General features: G+C 44.3%; 1 protein-coding gene across 3 annotated transcripts in view; it reads left to right on the top strand.

The window, feature by feature from the left end:
* CTCF (CCCTC-binding factor) overlaps positions 1 to 18,769 on the top strand; it is a 58,703-nt gene that overhangs the window by 22,452 nt on the left and 17,482 nt on the right. Inside the window, exons 1-2 of one of the 3 annotated variants that reach the window (XM_077831005.1) lie at positions 14,013 to 14,133; positions 17,652 to 18,444. In XM_077831005.1, the coding sequence (XP_077687131.1) occupies positions 17,664 to 18,444 (781 nt within the window). In that variant the 5' untranslated portion in view covers positions 14,013 to 14,133; positions 17,652 to 17,663. Of the gene's footprint in view, positions 1 to 14,012; positions 14,134 to 17,651; positions 18,445 to 18,769 lie in introns of those variants that run through there. The other 2 variants (XM_077831004.1, XM_077831006.1) reach the window with 2 other exon arrangements.

Here is an 18,769-nt window from a genome sequence, read left to right as displayed (position 1 = left end):
ACTGAAAAGACTCCATATTTGATGGCCAATTTAATATTGTGGTAAGTCCTAAGGAGCAATGAGTTGTGTATTTTTCAGTAGTCGCCATGTTTTCTGCTTAGCAAAAAGAATGAGGAATAATTAATATTGTACTCACTAAAAGGTTACAGTTGTGTTGCAGGTTTGTTGCTTGAGCACCATAGGAGCCCTTGGGTTATTCTCATTCTGTTCATCATGATGAGAGATGTGGAACTATGCAGTTCTTTTATTAAGCAAACATAAGACATTCTGAGAACACTTCTCTCCTTCCTGTTTAAATTGTTTTACCAGGACTATTCATCAGTTCCATTCTGGAATATTTGTTTTGACATCAAGTGCTGAGTGAAGAGCAGCCAGACGTGAAAAGAATAAAGTAGCCAGGTAGAAGTACAGAAGAGTCAGGAACACAAACGCGAAGAGAAGGGATAGCAAAAGAAAACTGACAGGTTTCAGAGTAGCAGCCATGTTAGTCTGTATCCGCAAAAAGAACAGGAGTGCTCCTGTTCTTTTTTTTTTTTTTTTTTTTTAAAGAAGACTGACATTCAGACGTTATTTAGAAGAGGTCAGGACTCAAACTCAGAGAGAGCTTGTTCCCATTACACAGTATAGTTTGAATATGTCCTAGGATTTATAGCACATGGATTCTTTCAAGTCTAATATCCTCTGATGTATTGGCCACTAACTCATGCATCAGATGACTGTGAAAAGAACCCAACTTTGATCTGTCCAATTGTGAAGAGCTGAAATTCCTTGCTGTCTTCATGCTACATTCTGCTGATACCCTGAAGTATGGGATTTAATTATTTATATCTTGTAGAGCTAAGGAGTTAAATTGGTGGACCTTAATGAGTCGCTTCCATCTCTAATTTCTAGAATAGTGACAAGGATATGGAAATTCTGCTATTTTGGTATTATACAGTTCTTTCCTTCAAAATCCTTGTACAAGTAACAGTCTAGTTTTGGTGACTAAAAACTTGTGTGCAGTAAAAGTTGTTCCTTGGAGGCGTCTGTCTCAAGGCCACATTTTATTTTACCATTAAATAGTGTTTCTGAACAGGAATTTCCTCTTTTGTCTAGTGCAGGAAAGACTAGTGCAGATATTAATGTTGTTCCTGCTATTTCACCACTGTTTGCCCCCTTGTCTATCTGTGGTAATCTGAATGCCTACAGTCAGTAGGTGTTAAACTCTGACAAGGTTTTCTGAGGAAGAAAGCTTTCCATGAAATGTTTTGTTTTATTAACTATGTCCTGCATTGCTCCCAGAAGGAAACTTCTGTCTAGTTCAACTAGGAAAAAAGGTCTGGGTGCAATTAGGGGAAACAGGCTTAATTCTCTAGTTTGAGCTTGTGTTGCTGCTAATAAATCTCTTAATGTTGTTGCTCACCAAAACAGAATGGATATTTCACACTTGGCTAATTTTGTATGATAGGTCCTGTCACATGGGAAAACTCAATGGAAAAATAAATATTTTGTAGCTTCTTTACCCCCTCGTTGCTGAAACATTCAGCACAAAGTTCTTGAAGTTTATATTAAGGACATATTTATTAATTGTGTATTTCAGCAACTGTTTTTTTGCTATTAGCATTTCTTTCTCCTGCATCTTTCTCTTCTCTGGACTTACTTAGCAGAAGAAATAGAAATTTCAGATGTAATAGAATCCTGCCTTTATTCTGTCACAGCAGAGCTTCCCTTGCCCACAGTGAGCAAGAGTCTTGAAACTAGCCAGGGTTTTGCATGGATGCTTCAAAATTGGCTGGTGTTCTGAAGCAGGGGTTCTCAACATTTTTCTTTCTGAGGCTCCCCCAACATGCTATCAAAATTCCATGCCACCACTACTGTTTTTCAGTAGATTAAAAGCCAGAGCCAGCGTTAGGGGATAGCAAGCAGAGAATTGGCTGGGGCCCCATGCCACAGGGAACCCCACGTTGCTAAGTTGCTCAGGGTCCATCTTCTGCCCCAGGCAGTGGGGCTCAGGATTCAGCTTTCTGCCGTGGGCCCCAGTGAGTCTAATGCTGGCCCTGCTCTCTGGTTTATTTTGGCGGACCCTCTGAAACCTGCTCGCGGCCCCCCCATGGGGCCCTGAACTTCTGGTTGAGAACTCCTGTTGTGAAGGACTGTTCATACAAAGGCTTGATCCTGAAATATTGAAGTCAGTAGGAGTATTGCCATTGATTGGAATGGCTGTAGGATGATTCTCTAAATGCATCCGATGAAGTGAGCTGTAGCTCACGAAAGCTTATGCTCAAATAAATTTGTTAGTCTCTAAGGTGCCACAAGTACTCCTTTTCTTTACTCTAATTTGTGTATGAGAAATGTAGTATTCCCATGATTTAAAACTCTGACATATTTCCATTTGTATTATTAATATCCAGAGAAAAACATTAAGATGGAATTAAGCTTGTAAATACCTCACAAATGTGTGAAAGCCAAGAAACCTCAAAGTTAAAATGTGTGTCTAATGACATGACAAATTGTGAAGATTGCAAATATAGAGTGGAAGTACTTTAACTGTGTCATACTCTGTTATTCTGTGAACCCTCCTGGTAACGTAGATATCTGTCTAGAAGCATTGTCGCAATTTGTCCAATGTTTTAAATTACTAGCAGGGCAATGTAAAACATTTCAATTAGTCTCTATGTAGAATGGATAAAACTGTTTAATATCTGAGTTAGACACTCTGGGTCCAGTTTAAATATAGTCTTTATAGAGAGGGTAGAGGTCAAGGCAAATACATCGGTGTATATAGGTGAAGGAGTGTAGGACCTACACAGGAAGGTAAATAAGAATACTGGTCTTACAATACAAAGTGCAGGAGGGGTTGATTTGTGCCTTGAGACTTCCAGTGGAATGATAGGTGTAGAGGGTGGTTGTGAACTGCTTGTGGATAATAAAGTGTGTGTGTGTGTAATATATATAATATAATGTGGCATGTTGACTTAAATGGAAATAAATAAGCTTTTGCAGGGAAGGTCTTTGAGTCAGTATGGAGGGTACAAAGTGATGCGTCTAGCTCATCAAAGGAGAGTGAGTTGGAGAACAAGTTGTTTGTATGTAATAGGTAGGGCCCTACCAAATTCACGCCATTTTGGTCAATTTCAATCAGGATTTTAAAAATCGTAAATTTCATGATTTCAGCTATTTCAATCTGAAATTTCCAGTGTTGTAATTGTAGGGGTTCTGACCCAAAAAGGAGTTGGGGAGGGGGTTTGCATTGTTGCTACCCTTACTTCAGCACTGCTGCCTTCAGAGCTGGGCAGCTAGCCAGCAGCAGCGCAGAAGTAATGATGGCATGGTATGGTATTGTCACCCTCACTTCTATGCTGCTGCCTTTAGAGCTGGGCCCAGTCAGCAGCCGCCACTCTCCAGCCACCCAGCTCTGAAGGCAGTTGCGCAGAAGTAAGAGTGGTAATACTGCTACTCCCCCCTCCTCCCTAAAATAACCTTGTGACCCCCCCTGCAACTCCCTTTTGGGCAGGACCCCCAATTTGAGAAATGCTGGTCTCCCCTGTGAAATCTGTATAGTAGAGGGTAAAAGCACACAAAAGATTGATTTCATGGGGAGATGAGATTTCATGGTCCGTGACGCGTTTTTCATGGCTGTGAATTTGGTAGGGCCCTAGTAAGAGGTGGCTGGGTATGCATATGTTAGTGCAGGGATCGGCAATGTTTGGCCTGCGGCCCGCCAAAGTAAGCCCCCTGCTGGGCCAGGCCAGTTTGTTTACCTGCCGCATTCGCAGGTTTGGCCGATCGCAGCTCCCACAGGCCGCAGTTCACTGCTCCAGGCCAATGAGGGCTGCGGTAAGTAGCGGCCAGCACATCCCTTGGCCCGCGCCACTTCCCACAGTCCCCATTGGCCTGGAGCGGCAAACTGCGTCCAGTGGGAGGTGCAATTGGCCGAACCTGTGGACGTGGCAGGTAAACAAACTGGCCTGGCCCGCCAGGGGGCCAAACTTTGCTGATCCCTGTGTTAGTGCGTAGATAGTCAACAAAGATGTGCATGTTGCTATTAAGGGATCTGGTTATGTGTCCATATATTACAGTGATAAGTACATTGGGGAAGCACAGATTAACTATAATGGACAAGAATAAAAAGTTGGTGGAGCTAAGTTTAGGTTAACTTCCATACATTTTTGATTATTTCATTGATTTCACGTTAACTTGGAATTTTCTGGCTTGCAAACTTGCTTTTCAAAAAACATACTGCCTCTGAGCATGACTAGTACCAAATGTTTCAGGGAAAGGTGCAAGAAACCCTACAGACCTTGTCTCAATTTGAGGGGGAACGGACGTTCTTTAAAAAATGTTGGTTATAGTATTAATTGTTGTTTAAAAGCCTGAAGGTACCTGCTGTAAATGGTGAGTAACAAGGGGGCAGCCCCTAGGTATGACTAGGACCAGCTAGCAACACTTGAAGGTGCTAACGTGTTTTGAAGAAACATCTTTTTTCCTGCTCTAGACAAGAGGAAGGCTGGGGAATAGCAGGGGACTGCTGTTCCTGTCCTGTCCCGTGCCTTGAGGGTGTATCTTCTTTTTGTTGCAGAGCAGCCGCCGTGTTAGTCTGAATCCGCAAAAAGAAAAGGAGGACTTGTGGCACCTTAGAGGCTAACCAATTTATTTGAGCATAAGCTTTTGTGAGCTACAGCTCACTTCAGTGGATGCATTTGATGAAGTGAGCTGTAGCTCACGAAAGCTTATGCTCAAATAAATTGGTTAGTCTCTAAGGTGCCATAAGTCCTCCTTTTCTTTTTGCGAATACAGACTAACGCGGCTGCTGCTCTGAAACCTGGTTTTTTTAAGTCACTTTCAGTATTAAATTCGCTGCTTTTCAGGGTTTTTTTTACCATCCCCTTGATCTTGTGTTATGAGTAGGGGGTCTACTTAAATCACAAAGAAATCACACATTTTGTGTTACACATCTGCAAAATTTGCTATTTATGTTGTGACCAATCCACGAAAAATGTGTGATTTCTCCGCTGCATTTCTCAGATGGGGAGCCCTGACCCAAAAATCGGATGCAAGCCTTTTAGGGGGCTGTGGTATTGCCACTCTTACTTCTGTACCTCTGCTGGCAGTGGTGCTGCCTGAAGCTGGGCAGCAGGAGAGTAGTGCCCGGTTCTGAAAGCAGTGCCGTTGCCAGCAGCTGCACAGGAGTAAGGGTGGCAAAACCTCCTCACGGTACCGTGGCACTCGTACTTCTGCGCTGCGGCTGACAATGGTGCTGGCTTCAGAGCTGGATGTCTGGCTCGCAGCCGCTGCTCTCCGCTCTGCAGCCGGAGACCAGATTTCGTGTGGGAGAGCAGATTTCACAGGGAGACTAAATTTCATGGCCGTGAATTTTTAGACCCCTAGTTATGAGACCCCGTCTTGGTGGGCAAAAAGGGGGTGTGTTTCAGTCATGATTGCTCAACTGTGTTAGCTTAACACTGTTGAAAAGCCTTCTTAACATTAGCTGAAGTGCAAGCTACCTCCCGTATTAGGTTGCCATGTTGTAGCCTGAGGGTATGTCTACATTGCAATTAGACATCCACGGCTGGCCCTCAGGCTAAGGGTCTGTTTAATAGTGGCTGTAGCCCGAGCTCTGGGACCGTTGCACTTCGCAGGATCCTAGAGCCCAAGCTCCAGCACAAGCCCGAACATCTACCCCACAATTAAACAGCCTCATAGCCTAAGCTGCACAAGCCTGAGTCAGCTGGCATGGGCCAGCCACAGGTTTTTAAGTGCAGTGTCGACATACCTTAAGATTTTCGATGTGCTACAACGTGACCAACACCACCTGATTTACCTTCTCTGTGAACCACTCACTCTGACTGTACCTCTCATCTTTTATCTGAATTGAGCAGTCTCAATCTGTGAAATCTCTCTTCACATGAAGTCTTTTCCTGTCTAATAATTTTTATCACCCGTCTATGAATCCCCCTCTGTCTGCATCATGGGTACGGGTTCAGTGTCCCATGATGTAGTTCTTCCCATCTCAGCATTCCATGGGCTTCCAGCTGCATTTCGCTGCATTTTTCAATGGCCCGCAATTACTGTGCGCCCACCATCTTTGTCTGAAAGGATGGATCCCACGCTGCTTTCTACTGTTGTGGTCACTGTTACGAACACATCACGGATAGTCATGCAGTATATCTAGAACACCCAGTCTCAACAGGAATCAGGGTTGCCTGACCTGCAATGTGCCATGGAAAGAAACACCGCCAGATTACTTTTGGTATTCCCAGAGCAACTGTACACAGTGGACTGTCACTTTTGGGCTCTGTAAACAAGCACTGAGAGGTGGGATTGCATCATTATGCAAGTCTGGGATGACGAGCAGTGGCTGCAGAACTTTCAGATGCAGAAAGCCACCTTCCAGGAACTGGGTGTGGAATTTGCCCCAGCACTGCGACCCAAGGATACCAAAATGAGAGCTGCCCTCTCTTTGGAGAAGCGCATGGTGATCGCTGTGGAAGCTGGCAACTCCAGACTGCTACTGGTCAGTCACATATCAGTTTGGAGTTGGGAAGTTTACCCTTGGGCTGCGGTAACATAAGTGTGCAGGACCATTAATCGCATCCTGCTACAAAGGACTGTGACTCTTGGCAGTGTATGTGAAATATTGGATGACTTTGTGGCAATGGGATTCCCTAACTGCGGTGGAGCAATAGATGGCACGCATATTCCAATTTTGGCCCCAGACCATCTTGAGACCAAGCACATCAATAGAAAGGGGCACTTTTCTGTGGTGTTGCAGGCGCTTGTGGATCACCGTGGGCGTTTCACTGACATCAATGCGGGATAGTCCAGAAAGGTGCATGAGGCACACATCTTCAGGAATACTGTCCTGTACAGAAAGCTCCAAGCAGGGACTTCTTTTTTCCAAACCAGAGGATTCCAGTGGAAGATGTTGAAATGCCCATAGTGATTCTGGGAGACCTTGGGTACCCCTTACTCCCATGGCTCATGAAGCCTTACGCAGGAAACCTGGACAGCAGGAAGGGGTGCTTCAACAGTAGGCTGAGCAGGTACAGAATGACCATGAAATGTGTCTTTGGCAGATTAAAAGCATGCTGATGCTGCCTTTATGACCGATTTGAATTAAATGAGGAAAATATTACCATGGTCATAGCAGCCTGCTATGCACACTAATATTTGTGAGGCTAAGGGTGAAGAGTTTCCTCCAGGTTGTAGCATGGAGGTGGATTGTCTGGCTGCTGAATTTGAGCAGCTAGCTACCAGGGCTGTTAGGGGCATTATGGGGGAATTCAAATCAGGATGTCTTGAGGCAACATTTTGACAATGAGCACTAGTAGTGTTTTTTTTTTTTCCCATACAACACTCTGCTATGCTTTAAGTTGCCACCTTGCGTGAAAATTGTAATGATTCCTGAATGGGATTTGTAGGCAGCAAATGATCAAACTGGCGCTATTATTACTATCAGCAGCAACCATCACATGTAGGAGATAAATAAAGATTGCTTATGTTTCAGAGAGTTTGTTTTTATTAAATACCTGTTAACAACACACACAAAATGCTTGGTGGAAAGGGAGATAAGAGTGCAGGGCAGTGTGGGCTCTCATAGTTGTGTGTAAGTCCAGCTGTCATTTTAGGAAACTGTCCTGGGGTGGAGTGAATGGGGTACCAAGATATTCCAGGAAGTTACAAGGAATGTATCGGAGGAGTTTAGGGAGGGGCATGGACAGCAGTTCTATATTAACTGTAGGGGAGGGGCAAGCACACTTGTTCTGCCTGGAGTGTGATTAGGGACTTCAACATCTCTGTTTGCTCCTCCGTCACTTTTATCATCTGCTCCTGGCGCTTTACAATGCACTCCTCACTCTCTTTTCTGTCCTGCCTTTCTATTTTAAATTTTTCCTTCAGGGTCTCTCTCCACTCCCTGTATTCTCTTTTTTTGGCCTCTGAGAATTGGAGCACCTCGCAGAACTCCCTCCTTGCTCCGCCTTGGTCGCAACCTTATCTGGTAGAGGCTCTCTGCAGGTGTGTAGGGGGTTCCCCTGAAGGCTACATCTAGAGAAGCACAACAGACAATACACAGAAGCATGATTGTTAGTTCAAACACATCATTGAATCATTATAGTAAAATACACCTATTTTAATATACAGATCACTTTCTCTCTCTCTCTTGGCAAGCACGCATGTTGGCGAATACACTAAACATGGTGAGTTTGGCCCCAGGGAGGAGTAGGTTGGGCGTTCAAGATGGGGCAAAGGGTCTAGGTGGTTTTTTTAAGGGGATCACTGCAGGTGACTAGGGATAATTCTGTTGCCATTTTCCACAGGCGGGGGTCATTGAAGCTGATATCTCACTTCTAAGAGGTAGCAAGAGTGCATCTCTTGCATGCATGTGGCTGCAAACCCGGTCCCTATGCTGGTTGCCCATTTTGGTTCCTGCACAAGTACATTAACATACAGTTCCGCCACACTGCTTAGCTGCACAGGAAATGTGGAACACACTCAAACACTGCTAGTCTTGTACATTTCTATCCCGTCACCCACTTCTAGAATATAGTGAGCAAATGACAGCTCTACCTCATATAACTGAGCAGCATCAACTCGAAAATATCACTTACCAGGACTCTCCTCTCCTGCACTGGTGAGACCTCACCTGGAATACTGTGTGCAGTTCTGGTCTCCCATGTTTAAGAAGGATGAATTCAAACTGGAACAGGTAAAGAGAAGGGCTACTAGGATGATCCAAGGAATGGAAAACGTGTCTTATGAAAGGAGACTCAAAGAGCTTGGCTTGTTTAGCCTAACCAAAAGAAGGCTGAGGGGAGATACGATTGCTATTTATAAATATATCAGAGGGATAAATACTGGAGAGGGAGAGGAATTATTTAAGCTCAGTACCAATGTGGACACAAGAACAAATGGATATAAACTGGCCATCAGGAAGTTTAGACTAGGTTTAATTTCTAACCATCAGAGGAGTGAAGTTCTGGAACAGCCTTCCACGGGAAGCAGTGGGAGCAAAAGACCTATCTGGCTTTAAGATTAGACTCGATAAGTTTATGGAGGAGATGGTATGATGGGATAACGTGATTTTGGCAATTAATTGATCTTTAACTATTCATGGTAAATAGGCCCAATGGCCTGTGATGGGATGCTAGATGGGTGGGATCTGAGTTACTACAGAGAATTCTTTCCTGGGTATCTGGCTGGTGAATCTTGCCCATATGCTCAGGGTTCAGCTGATCGCCATATTTGGGGTCAGGAAGGAATTTTCCTCCAGGGCAGATTGGAAGAGGCCCTGGAGGTTTTTCGCCTTCCTCTGTGGCATGGGGCATGGGTCACTTGCTGGAGGATTCTCTGCTCCTTAAAGTCTTTAAACCACGATTTGAGGACTTCAGTAGCTCAGACATAGGTGAGAGATTTTCTTGGGAGTGGGTGGGTGAGATTCTGTGGCCTGCCTTGTGCAGGAGGTCAGACTAGGTGATCATAATGGTCCCTTCTGACCTTAATATCTATGAATCTGTGTGTGCCAGAGACGGACTGCTGAGACTAGCTAGACTCCTCCAGAGTGGAAAAGAGGTCCTGACACGCCACACCACCGGGCAACCCGGCCTTGTGCTCCACATGATCCTCTAGCTCAACCTCCTGTACACTGTCTGCCACCTCTAGCCACACCAAAGTATCCACAGAGCTGATGGAGGTGGGGTCACTGCAAAGGATGGAGCCCAGCTCCTTATAGAAGCAGCAGGTCTTCAGTGCAGCACGAGAGTCACAGTTTATCTCCCTTGCCTTCTGGTATACTTGCCTTAGCTCCTTCATCTTTGCACAGCACTGACACGTGTCCTGTTTGTAGCCCTTATCCAGCAAGACATGAGAAAACTGCCCATAGGTATCAAAGGTCCTTCGGTGGAACTGGGACTGCACAGCTGCCTCCCCCCACAGTGCAAGCAGATCCTTCAACTCAGGTGCGCTCCAAATGGGAGAGCATTTGCTGCGTGGAGCCATCATGGACAGCTGGGAATATGTGATATGAGCCCTCCATGCCGAGCAAACAGGAAGTGGAATCTCAAAAATTCCCGAGCTTCTAAAGGGGAAGGGGCGGATGCCTGTGTACCTGGGTGCAGAGCAGTGGAGTTCAAACTGCTTAGCAGAGCTGTCAGAACAGGCATTACCAAGCACAGTGTCTACACTGACACTTTGTCCATATAACTTTGCTGTAAAAAGCTCTACGCCTCTCTTGAGGTGGTTTTATTTTGTCAGCAAAGCAGGAGAGTTTTCTCAGCATTAGTGTTTACACCTCCACTGTTTTGTTGATGAAAGCTGACTTGTCAACAAAACTGTCGTGTAGACAAGGCCTTAGTCGCTCTTGGCAACTGCCAAGAATTTTGAAGCAGCAAAGGTACCAATCAAATAGTTCTATGTACATGTAAGATTTCCCATTACAGTGGTCATTGAACTGGATTAGTTCATAGGGTTTTCTACATAATCTTGTATCATGCTGTAAGAAGCTTTGTGATAGGTAGAGCATAGTTTAAAAACAAACTAAATAAACTTCCACCCTAAAATGCTTAAGTACAAATTAAAGGTACAGATGGAACAGATTGATTTGTGCTCATTTTACCCTAATTCTAAGTATTTACAGGAACACAAACTAGTAAAAACAAGGAAACTCTTAAGTTAAATGTCGAGGTAGAAGGGAAAGTACCATGTGGCCTAGACATAATGGGTATCCCTCTAAACAGTTTTGTAATTTATTATGTTTCTTGGTACTGGAAGACATGGCACTTTTCTCCCACACACATATGGATTGGACACATTCTTCTTTTACGCCTGGTCTGCGCTACAGAGTTAGGTCAATGCAAGGCAGCTTATGTTGACCTAACTCTATAAGCATCTACACTAAAATGTCACTCCCACCAATGTAACTCGCCCATTACGCCGACTTAGTAAGTCCACCTATGTGTAGACACTTGTTACTTACGTTGACTTTAGTGGCCTCCAGGAGGTTGTCCCACAATGCCCCATCGTGACCGCTCTGGTCACCATTTTGAACTCTGCTACCCAGCGACCAGGTACACAGATACATGCCCCTACCCTGTTAAAGCCCTGTGAATTTTTGAAATTCCATTTCCTGTTTGCTCGGCATGGAAAGCTCACCTAGTGCCTACCCAGCTGACCATTCAGGCTACACACTGCAGACACGCTCCTGCCTGGAGTACATGGGAGGTGGTGGATCTCCTGGGTCTGTGAGGAGAAAAGGCTGTGCAGGCACAGCTCCGATCCAGACGTAGAAACATTGATATTCATCTTTATCAGTTCACAGCATAGGCTGGCTGGGTCTGACGTCGTCATTCAGAGCAAAATAGCAATAGGTGCTTTTCCAGTGTTGTATCAGAACACACACAGCACTCGTTGTCAGGGTCATACTGGGGTGCAAAAAAAGGGGGGGGGGGCAGGCAGAGCACACTACAACACACCACACACTAGAGCAACACACACTACTGCAGCTCACTATTAAATCAGTCTTTCAAAACCCCCCTGAGCCATACAGCTCCCTGTTGAGCTTTTCTTATAGCCCTGGTAACTGGCTGCTCACTTCCACCCTGCACCCCAGCGGATACTTTTCCCTCTTTGTTTCTCAAATACTATGACACACAGAGCAGGCATCTATAGCCATTGGGATTTTTTTTCCCCCACTGAGTTCTAATCTCTAGGCAGCACCAGCAGCCTTTCAAATGGCCATAGGCACATGCAAGTGTCCTTCTGAACCGCCGCAGCCTGTAGATGAAGCGCTCCTTGCTGCTGTCAAGGTGGCCATGAGCCTTGAGAGTAAAGGATAGGCTGGGTCTCCCAGGATCACTACTAGCATTTCAACATCCACAATGGTGATCCTCTGGTCTGGAAAGAAAGTCCTGCTTGCAGCTTTCTGAACAGGTCTGTGTTCTTAAAGATGCGTGCATCATTCACCTTTCCCTGACCATCCCACATGGATGATGGTAAAACATCCCCAGTGATCCACCAGTGCTTGCAGTAACATAGAAAAGTATCCCTTTCTGTTGATGTACTCTGTGGCAAGGTTTTTGGTGCCAAAATAGGGATATGTATGCCATCTATTACCCCACTGCAGTTCAGGAACTCCATTGTTGCAAAACCATCCACTATGTCCTTCACATTGCCTAGAGTCATAGTCCTTTGCAACAGGATGTGATGAATGGCCCCGCGCACTTGCATCACAGCAACCCCCATGATGGATTTCCCAACTCCAAATTGATTCCTGACTTATCGATAGCAATCTGGTGTTGCACACGTCCACACAACAAATGCCACTTGCTTCTCTACTATCAGTGCAGCTCTCATTTTGTCACTACGCCAGAAGGCTGGGTTGAGCTCTGCACACGCTTTCAGAAATATGGTCTTGCACATCTGAAAGTTTTGCAGCCACTGCTGGTCATCCCATACCCACATAACAATGCAATCCCACCAGTCAGTGCTTGTTTCTCGGGTCCAGAACCAGGGCTTCACTGTCTGCGGCTGCTCCATGAATGCCAATAACAAATGTGAATTGTTTCTTTCTGTGTCCCACAGCAAGACAGCCTCCAAGGAATTTTCTTGTTCTGCCCGACTTCTCTGGCGGCTCTACAAATACTGCAGGATCAGGCGCGGTGTGCTCACAATACTCATCATAATAGAATCATAGAATCATAGAATATCAGGGTTGGAAGGGACCCCTGAAGGTCATCTAGTCCAACCCCCTGCTCGAAGCAGGACCAATTCCCAGTTAAATCATCCCAGCCAGGGCTTTGTCAAGCCTGACCTTAAAAACTTCCAAGGAAGGAGATTCCACCACCTCCCTAGGCAACGCATTCCAGTGTTTCACCACCCTCTTAGTGAAAAAGTTTTTCCTAATATCCAATCTAAACCTCCCCCACTGCAACTTGAAGCCATTACTCCTCGTTCTGTCATCTGCTACCATTGAGAACAGTCTAGAGCCATCCTCTTTGGAACCCCCTTTCAGGTAGTTGAAAGCAGCTATCAAATCCCCCCTCATTCTTCTCTTCTGCAGGCTAAACAATCCCAGCTCCCTCAGCCTCTCCTCATAAGTCATGTGTTCTAGACCCCTAATCATTTTTGTTGCCCTTCGCTGGACTCTCTCCAATTTATCCACATCCTTCTTGTAGTGTGGGGCCCAAAACTGGACACAGTACTCCAGATGAGGCCTCACCAATGTCGAATAGAGGGGGACGATCACGTCCCTCGATCTGCTCGCTATGCCCCTACGTATACATCCCAAAATGCCATTGGCCTTCTTGGCAACAAGGGCACACTGCTGACTCATATCCAGCTTCTCGTCCACTGTCACCCCTAGGTCCTTTTCCGCAGAACTGCTGCCTAGCCATTCGGTCCCTAGTCTGTAGCGGTGCATTGGATTCTTCCGTCCTAAGTGCAGGACCCTGCACTTATCCTTATTGAACCTCATCAGATTTCTTTTGGCCCAATCCTCCAATTTGTCTAGGTCCTTCTGTATCCTATCCCTCCCCTCCAGCGTATCTACCACTCCTCCCAGTTTAGTATCGTCCGCAAATTTGCTGAGAGTGCAATCCACACCATCCTCCAGATCATTTATGAAGATATTGAACAAAACTGGCCCCAGGACCGACCCCTGGGGCACTCCACTTGACACCGGCTGCCAACTAGACATGGAGCCATTGATCACTACCCGTTGAGCCCGACAATCTAGCCAGCTTTCTACCCACCCTATAGTGCATTCATCCAGCCCATACTTCCTTAACTTGCTGACAAGAATACTGTGGGAGACCGTGTCAAAAGCTTTGCTAAAGTCAAGAAACAATACATCCACTGCTTTCCCTTCATCCACAGAACCAGTAATTTCATGATAAAAGGCGATTAGATTAGTCAGGCATGACCTTCCCTTGGTGAATCCATGCTGGCTGTTCCTGATCACTTTCCTTTCATGCAAGTACTTCAAGATTGATTCTTTGAGGACCTGCTCCATGAATAGTACAGAGCTGTGCAAGATCCATGCTTCTCACAGAGATGGCAGACACACAACTTTGTGGGGCTTTTGAAAAGAAGTTCAAAACATTATGAGATGTTGAAACCATGTTCCCAGTCACCCCTGCATGATTTGTTTGCCCCCTTGAGGTATTGCAAACCCTTCCCAAAACACCCTGTGCTAGATGGTGGCAAGTTGAGTGGCATAGCTATGCCACGGTGCACTGCTCTCTCTGTCAGCGTAAGCGCTGCTATTGAGGATGTGCACCACCGACACAAGGAGTGTAGTGTGGACATGCAAAAGCAGTTTTATTACTGCAACAGCTGTACATTGACGTAACTTAAATTGACTTAATTTTGGAGTGTCCACTTTCTCTTAGTCAGTTTCTCAGCCTTTGCTTTCCTGGAAAGGGGTGGTGGATAATAATGTTTACCTGTAAGATTTGTAGTAAAGGAAGAGGAGTTGAAGAAATACATGCATCTTGGTTTTCTTCTTGGATAGTAAGTACAAATGGAACAGAGGCTTCTGTTGATGCAATATTACACTACTCAGAAGGCAGTGAGGTCACTTAGTAAGCTTTTGGACTGTTCCTTATTTACACATAGATTTACAGGACTTTTGTGCAAACTTGTATTCTACCCTAATGCATTAGAATAAATTCAACTTGTGAATACATACAGTTTAATTAACCCTAAGGCACTTACTCTATTTCTTCTTTTTTTCCTATTCCTCTGTCCTCCTATCATGCTTTTCTGCCCTGCTCTGCTTACCCAGTTCTCACTTAGAGAGTGATGCCTCCTTTTATCTCTTAACCTTCCATGTCCCTACCCAGATACCTGGGATAAATGGTGATTAGAACAGCAGTTCTCAACCAGGGGTCTGGGGACCCTTGGGGGGGGGGTCACAAGCAGGTTTAAGGGGGTCTACCAAAATAAACCAGAGATCAGGGCAGACGTCAGACTTGTGGAGCCCAGGACAGAAAGCCGAAGCCTGAGCCCTACCGCCTGGGGTTGAAGCCCAAGCTCAATCTCCACCACCTGGGGCTAAGCCAGATCCCGAGTTATTTAGCTTTGCCGGGCCCCCTGTGGCGTGGGGCCCCAGGCAATTGCATTGCTTTCTATCCCTAGCACTGGCCCTGGCTTTTTATCTACTAGATGTGCAGAAAAAACATGGTTGTGCCACCGGTGGGCTGTGGAGTTTTTATTGCACAAGGGCTCAGAAAGAAAAAGGTTGAGACCCCCTGGATTAGAAGACAGTTTGCCCAGGCTCTTACACCTCCACTGTGGGGTAAAGACACAGCTCTGTTCTGACTCCCTGCAGACTGCCAGTCAGCATCAGGCACTCAGGTCTCTCTCAGATGTTTGTCCATGTGGGCTACTGTACAGTGAACTGCTGATTGGTGTTAGGAAAGAGGGAAGTGGAAGTATATATGAAGCAAAATATCAGTACTTCTGGTATTCAGTGCCCCCTGGAGACTGCAACTTCTGTTTGCAAGAAACATTCTGAAAGTCAAAGGTTATGCACCAGCAGGTGAACCATAGTTTGAGCAGACCATGATGTTGATACATTGTCAAAGCAACAAGTGCTTAGAGAGAATAATCAATAGACCCAAGAAAGGAGGAACATCTGAAGATGCAATAAAATAGATGTGAATAGAGGCAAGCAGTGTGTGTGTGGTGTGTGCACACGTAATATGCATGTATACACAGATTTTTTCAAAATGGATAGAGAAAGTTAATCTAAATCATACTTAGGCAACTGTTTAAGTGGTTTGATATTCAGAGGTGCTGAACAGTTCCCGTTGAAATCAAATAGGAGTCGAATGTGCTCAGCACCACTGGCAAGCAAGCCACAAATTTGTGCCTTTTACCCAAAATAAAAATGTGTCTAATATGCTTTGCATTTACTTTACAGTCTTTCATCTTTAGTGTCCCAAAGCTCTTAACAAATCTTGCCACCTTTGTAAGCCCCAATCAGCTGGCTTCACTAAGTGTAGGGTTTTTAAATACTCTGAGAGACGCTTTGGTCTAGTGTTGGGGGTCTCATCTCAGAGATCAGAATTCTGATCCTGATTCGTGGCTTCATATGGAAACTAATTTAAACTTTGACCCTATGTTATCCCACCTGTAAAACGGACCCATGCATGCTCTCTCAAGACTGAGGGGTCATTTTACCTGATTCTGGAATTTACTTTCTCTTTTCTAAAGGAGAGCCCTAGCTGATTCACTGGTAGATGAATATAGTCAGTGTGACCATGATATTTCTCCATTGACTTTGACAGAGATTTGTTTCCAAATAATGGCAATTTCTTAAAAACCGTAAATTATTATTTCTACTCTTGAAAACTACCTTGTGCACAAGCCATTGTCAAAATCTACCAATGCTTGAAATTTTGTATTCTAGTGAGTTTTTTAACAGAGCAATATTGGACAAAAATTTCAGAAAGGAGCTATGTTTACATAGACATTTTTATTTTAAAAAATTCTGAAATGTTCTTGTTGCCAACAAGATCTAGCTATAAACATTTTGAAAGCATGACATTATCTGTTTAGTTACAAGGGGAAATCAAAATCAGCATTCTGCTATGACTGGTGGCAGCCTTAAGTATAGAAAAGCGAGCACCTCTCCATTATAAACCCCTAGAACTCCAATCCTGCAGCTCCAAAAATGCAGGCCACTTGAGCCAAAGGAAGATGTTAGCTGTAGAAGATCCTTGTGTTCTTGCTAAGCTGCAGCTGGCCAGTAGAGGGCAATATGCACAAATGCATGTAGTTTCCAGTTTCCACTGAAGTCAGTGTCCAGAACATCCCTTTACATTAACAGGAACAGGATTGGGCCCCCAAACGATTCATAGCAAATGTTACTAAATCATCTGTTTTCTTTAAATATGGTTGCATATGAATTTTTACAGAGATTGAACGACGTGGAACATAGTAATTTTTTTTTTTTTTTTTTTTTGAGCTAGAGAGAGACAAATGTGAATTCATCAGAATTTCATTTGGGGTATTTTTTTTTTTAAATGACTTGTAATTCTCAGACAGGTTGCACTTTTCTTCAGATTTTGCAGAAACATCTTCTTTCTGTTTTAAGAATAAATCTTGCAGTTTTAGGACCAAATAAAATTTCCAAGTCTGTGTATACTTGTGCTTCATAATAAAAGCTTGCTACAACCGTATTGTTATTACTTTATTTTCATGCTTTCTAAAAATCAGTAGTTCAGGATTGCCTTTGTGATATTGCTGGCAACTGTGTAAAGTGAGACTATAAGATGCATAAGCAATAATTTATGAGCAATGAATAATACCAGCGTACATCCTGCCTTTGGGATTTGTAGATTTTTTTTTTAAGTATGAAGTAGGAAACGTGATATCACTTAATCTCTCCTCCCCCTATCCCTTCCTTCTGTGAAACTGACACAGTAGTTGTTTCACTTCAGATTGTGTTCTACTACTACTTTGGTATTAAAGCTATGTTACCAACAGTAGGTCAATAGAATGTGAATCCAAAGTTCTGCTTTGTTTCCATGTTAGAATGTCAGTGAATGTAATGGGTCCCTTTTGTCTGACCATTTGTCTTCAGTCTGAACTTCTGTCCCATCAATTTGTACTGCTTGTTGTCAAAACAGTCATCTAAGTGATCCCGTAAAATACTTTTCTTGTTTCTACAGCAGGAAGGAAAAATGGAAAGCGAGACAATCGAAGCTATTGGGGAGGAGTCTGAAACTTTCATTAAGGGGAAAGAAAGAAAGACCTATCAAAGACGTCGTGAAGGTGGGCAGGAGGAGGATGCTTGCCATATGCCACCGAACCAGGCAGATGGGGGCGAAGTAGTGCAGGATGTCAACAGTGGCGTGCAGATGGTGATGATGGAACAGCTGGATCCAACGCTTCTTCAGATGAAGACTGAAGTAATGGAAGGCACAGTAGCTCAGGAAGCAGAGGCTACAGTAGATGACACACAGATAATAACACTTCAGGTTGTTAATATGGAAGAACAGCCTATAAACCTTGGTGAGCTTCAGCTTGTCCAAGTACCTGTTCCAGTGACTGTACCAGTGGCCACTACTTCTGTGGAAGAGCTTCAGGGAGCCTATGAAAATGAGGTTTCCAAAGGAGGCCTGCAGGAGGGAGAGCCTATGATCTGTCACACGCTCCCTTTACCGGAAGGGTTCCAGGTAGTCAAAGTAGGTGCAAATGGTGAGGTGGAGACACTAGAACAAGGTGAACTTCAGCCACAGGAAGATCCCAACTGGCAGAAAGATCCAGACTATCAGCCACCAGCCAAAAAAACAAAGAAAACCAAAAAGAGCAAGCTCCGCTATACTGAGGAAGGCAAAGATGTGGATGTGTCTGTGTATGACTTTGAAGAGGAGCAGCAGGAGGGTTTGCTGTCTGAGGTTAATGCAGAAAAGGTGGTGGGCAACATGAAGCCCCCTAAACCAACAAAAATCAAAAAGAAAGGTAAATTAACTATTCTTAAGTAGCTCTGTTTAAAATGTATTTGTCACAATGGGAACTTACGAAAGTGGAAAAAAATGACAAACCCAGCTAGACTGTATTGGGACTAAAGCCCTTGTGTTAGTAAAAAAATTTCTTCTGTTATTAAAGCCATAAGTAGAAGCTCTCTGTTCTTCCATTTTCAGAGTAACCTTCATCTTCTGTTCCTGTGCTACGTAGCGGTTTACTTTGCTTTGAATATGATGCTTTGACGTTGTTGCTACTGTACAACTAGACTACAAACTATATTTCACTGGATCATGTAGATGTTTGTTTCCGAAATTTTAGT

The sequence above is a fragment of the Eretmochelys imbricata genome, chromosome 12 (assembly GCF_965152235.1).
Source record: "Eretmochelys imbricata isolate rEreImb1 chromosome 12, rEreImb1.hap1, whole genome shotgun sequence".
In the NCBI taxonomy this organism is placed as follows: Eukaryota; Metazoa; Chordata; order Testudines; family Cheloniidae; genus Eretmochelys; species Eretmochelys imbricata.
The sequence above is the reverse complement of the archived record's forward strand: the minus strand, read 5'-3'. Positions and strand labels throughout refer to the sequence as shown.